Source organism: Pistacia vera, unplaced genomic scaffold (assembly GCF_008641045.1).
Source record: "Pistacia vera cultivar Batoury unplaced genomic scaffold, PisVer_v2 Contig687, whole genome shotgun sequence".
NCBI classification, from domain to species: domain Eukaryota; kingdom Viridiplantae; phylum Streptophyta; class Magnoliopsida; order Sapindales; family Anacardiaceae; genus Pistacia; species Pistacia vera.
In genome coordinates, this window is record NW_022196542.1 from 170,681 (window position 1) to 175,114 (window position 4,434).

At 35.3% G+C, this 4,434-nt stretch overlaps 1 protein-coding gene across 1 annotated transcript; it reads right to left on the reverse strand.

The window, feature by feature from the left end:
- Positions 1 to 1,247: 1,247 nt before the first annotated feature.
- On the reverse strand, positions 1,248 to 4,077 carry LOC116113650 (U-box domain-containing protein 9-like). The gene is made up of 2 exons (XM_031399803.1): positions 3,467 to 4,077; positions 1,248 to 2,584 (listed from the first exon to the last, which is right to left on the reverse strand). The coding sequence occupies exons 1-2, from the start codon at positions 3,749 to 3,751 to the stop codon at positions 1,502 to 1,504; spliced, it is 1,368 nt and encodes a 455-aa protein (XP_031255663.1). The 5' UTR covers positions 3,752 to 4,077; the 3' UTR covers positions 1,248 to 1,501.
- Positions 4,078 to 4,434: the final 357 nt, after the last annotated feature.

Genomic DNA, 4,434 nt, shown 5'->3' on the forward strand with positions numbered 1-4,434 from the left:
TGGAAAGCGTAAAACAATGTCCCAATGAATGAGGAGATGAGTTATATTTTGGTCAAAAGATTGTGATAAGTATTTTCATGATATTGGAAAGTGTTGTCATCATCGGACCTATATATATATTTTTTTATTCATTTAAAGGGACAACAATTACATACATAAATGCAATCCCGAGTTTAATTCTTAAAAGTTGAATCTGACGAGTTATTGATGAACAAATACTGGGATATAATCTCTAGCTAAGTTAGCTGACATTATCTTGATCATGGATCATGATCATAAGTTACTTATTCACCGTCTCAATTTGGATGAGTAGACTATCCCCATATGACTTCAAAACTTGCCAGCACACACACCAATTATTCACTTATCACATCAACTTCAATCATTCATATAACACTAAACAATAAGACGGCCAATAAATTTTGTTTTTGTAGACCCAGTTTTCTCTTTACTTTAAATAATAAAAATAAATGTTTTATATTTCTGGTGGAAGAAGAAATTAGTGGAAACACCACTTCCCAGTTCCCATCCCAGCCGTCCATGACTTGGCGGGTTGTGAATTTATTAAGCCATTATAATGCCCACTTCAACATAGTAGACCCATTGCTTTGATCTTGAAATTTATGATTTTGTTGAAACAACTCAGGTGAAATTGTTGATTTTTTTTTTTTTTTTTTACCAATCCTTTGACTGATCATAAGAACAGGATAAATTTTGGTGGTATAACTGTTTCATTGAAGACTTTTTCACCAAAGCGAGGGGCAACAGCTTGGATTGGATGGACCACAATACCAGAAATCACAGCGCCATTCAATATGGACACATTCTTCTCGTCACTTATCTAATACTTTCTCAACCATTCATTCACCGTTCCCATTCATTTATGAATCATCAACTCTAAAACAAGCTTTGGTTTTTTATCTTATTCTTATTTCTTGTGTCCAGGAGGTCACATGTCAGAGGAAATGTTGTTGCTACTGTGAAAATTTTTCGAAATATGTATTCGATAATAAAATTTAATCTTGCATAATCCAAATATTCAATACTCTGTGAGAAGAAGTGCATTAAAATGTAAAATTTTAGTTACCAAATAAGAATGTTGAGAAAGTATTGGACAAACTAAAAAGGGAATAATCATGTGCAAGTATATAAGCTGAAACTAGCGAACAAGGAGTTTCTAATACTCAGAAAGTGATGGCTTATGGTAGAAAACAAGTAGAAGAGACAACATTGCTAGTACAACTATATTAAAAACAAAATAGAAACCAAGTAGAATTAGAATGTAATAAATTATTGAACAAACCAAAGGGAAAAAATCTTATAAATAAAGCTTCCGACGTATTTATTCACAGCGACTAACTCATAAACATGAAACTGGAATTCAAGGAAAAGAATTTACAAAATGGTGATTGAGGATGACTAGCTTTGACAACCAAAGATAAGGGAAACGGGTGTAGAATTTACAAATGGGTGCTCGGTAATGCTGCATTAAGTGAGTTCTTCATGCAGTATGAGTAATATTAACAGCCCTCTTCAATCTCTCAAGAATACCATTAGCCTTTCTCTTGGCCCTTGCAGTTCCATTTTGAGCAAGCTTAGATATTGTCCCATAGGTGTTCTCCTCTTCCTTCATTGCTTTCCATTTGGTTCGATCATTCAGACAGATGGTGTGGAGGATTGCAATGCAATTTTCCTTATTGCGCTCACAAGTACTTTCCCTAATTATGCGAAGCAAGCAAGACACGGCCCCAAGATCACCCATTTCCTCAACAGCCCTTTGATTGGTAGAAAGAATTGCAAGAATAGCCAATAATTCATCTACATGCACACCATCCGCAATTTTCTTCAGAATAACCCTGACCGCACCATCTCTCACAGCTCTTGCCTTGTTTTCATGGAAAATACATAGGTTAAACAATGCAGAGGCAACATCTTTCATTGCTAATGTATGACCCTCATCTAAAAGATCAATGAGTGGTTTTAAGGCTCCAGATTTTCCTATAAGTTCCTTATTGGAATCAAGAGCAGATAAAGTGAAAAGTGCGGCAGCTGCATTGCTCCTTGTTTCAATGGTCCCGGATCTCAATGCTTCCATTAGAAGAGGAATTACCATGGGGGTTTCAGCAACAAGTTTTTTGTTGCTGTCATGGATAGAAAGATTCAAGAGTGTTGTTATCACGTCTTCTTGGAGATTGGGGTGAATCCCACTTTTAGACTTGCTTTCAGAGAGAGGACTGAGCAACTGTGGTATGGCATCAAGAGACTCACCAAAAAGCGCTCGAAATGAGGGGATCCTCTTTGTCAACAACCGAAGCTCCTTTGCAGCTTCTCTCTGTTCAGCAAGAGTTGCAGACATCTTCTCAAGCAAAGAAAGAAAATGGTCCCGATCTGCTTCCGTTACTTCTTCATTAACATACTGAACAGGGTTGGGCAATTCTATTCCCTGACACTTACACCATTGTGATATCATTTCCCGGATAAGGTAATTGGGAGTAAGGATTGTGTGAGACAGCACTTGCTGGGTTCGTGGGCATGTCCGGTTGCCAGCTTTTAGCCATCTTTGGATATATGGTCTATCAAAAGTCTGCAAAACAGAAACATATCAAAAAAAAATCAAGAACCTAGAAGAAACATATTAAGCATCAATTAACAATACAATATCATCAGAAAGATAAAAAAATCCAGCAACTCACAATGGTGAATTTTATTTATAAATCGGAAAAAAAGGATAATTCACAACAAGCGTCAATGATTAACATTTAACCAATTGTTGATGCGCTTGTTGTTTCTGGACGCCTCTTTTGTCCATTTTCAATATTAAATAATCGAGGAAGCTCAGTTAATTTGCATTATCCTAAAGATTAGCATCATTTTGGAAGCAATATAATATTATTTCGAGAAAGTAATGGGGGAGGATGAACATAATAAATAGATATCCAAACTCCAGCCAATCAATCAAATGCAGCTTTCAATTTTTTTTTTTTTGAAGGATAGTACGAATCTCCTTAGTATTTTAATTTCACCAACCACCACACAGCTTAACCTCTCCAATGTTACTAGATCATTAACCAAATGAAAATGCAAAATAAACTAACGTTAAATTAAAGAGGGAAAACAAAAAAAAAAAAAAGCTTTAAGCAACACTTGGTTGTTACCAAATTATGATGGTGTTAACATTATATCTCAATGTTTTTCTTCTCTTCACATTTTCTCAGCCACCAAACACAACAGAAAGAACACAGAAATCTTTGCACAAATCATGTTTTAAAATATTCAGAGAACAGAACACCTCACTTCGTCTAAATTATTTAAAAACAAATTGTTTGATTGCCAAGAAAGGTAGTTAAGAAATAGAATTTCAATTCTTGTATTGCTCTGGAAAAATAATTCTAGTACTAGACTTCCAAAAACAAAAAACTTTTCATTTCCATTATCGTACTTTCTCAACAACCAAACAGAGACTGACCTGACCAGAAGCCAAAACAACGGGATCTCTCATCAACTCCTTGGAAAGCGGACACTTAAACTCCTCAGGACACAGGAGCGTTTCACGTAACTTGAGAGACAACGATCTCTTCTTCATCTTCAGTTCCTTTAAAGCAGAGAGTGTCTCTTTGGCTTGATCGATCATTTCGGTGCGGTAATCCTCATCGTCCACGAGAAGCCTGACCAATCTCTGCAGTTCTTTCTTCAATTCCGTTGCTTTTGCCATCACCGTCGGATCGGAATCGAAAACCCCGGTTTTGGCCATAAGATTAACAGAAGATCAAATCAACGCCGTTGGGTTAATGGAGGCGAACCTAGTTTTTTTTTAAAAAAAAAAAAAATTAAATGTTACTGTGAATGGCAAAACAGAGGATGAGAATCATAATGAGAATGAGAATGTGAATGTGAATGAGAATGGGAATGGTTTTGTTTCATTCTATGGTTTCTAATTTTTGTTTTGTTTGTCTCTCAGCTTCTAATTCTATGAACAGATAGAGATAGTCTCTTGCTTTTCTTTCGCTCTCTCTGCGTTTGTCTGAATCTGAATGTGAATGCTCTTTTAATATGAACGTGTAAGTGATAACAGTGTTGTGTTGCGGTTGCTGTTGCGCTAGCTTCTCATTCTCACACGCCTCTTCCATTTATCCGTGGCTTTGCATTTTTATTCTGCCACGTCCTCTTTATGCTTCTTTCACTTAACTTCTTTTACCTTTTTTTAAGTTTAAAATTAACCTAAAACTGTTTTCCATATGTTAACTCAAATTTTATAATATCTCATATTTTCATTAATTTCGGTTAATTGATGTTTGATTTTAATACCAACAATTTTACACTTGTTAAGTATTAAAAAATTGCACGTGAGTAGATTATGAGAGTGTTTATGATACAGTGATAATGTATGTTTGAATAAATATAAATAAAATATTGACAAGAAAATTTTGTATAATG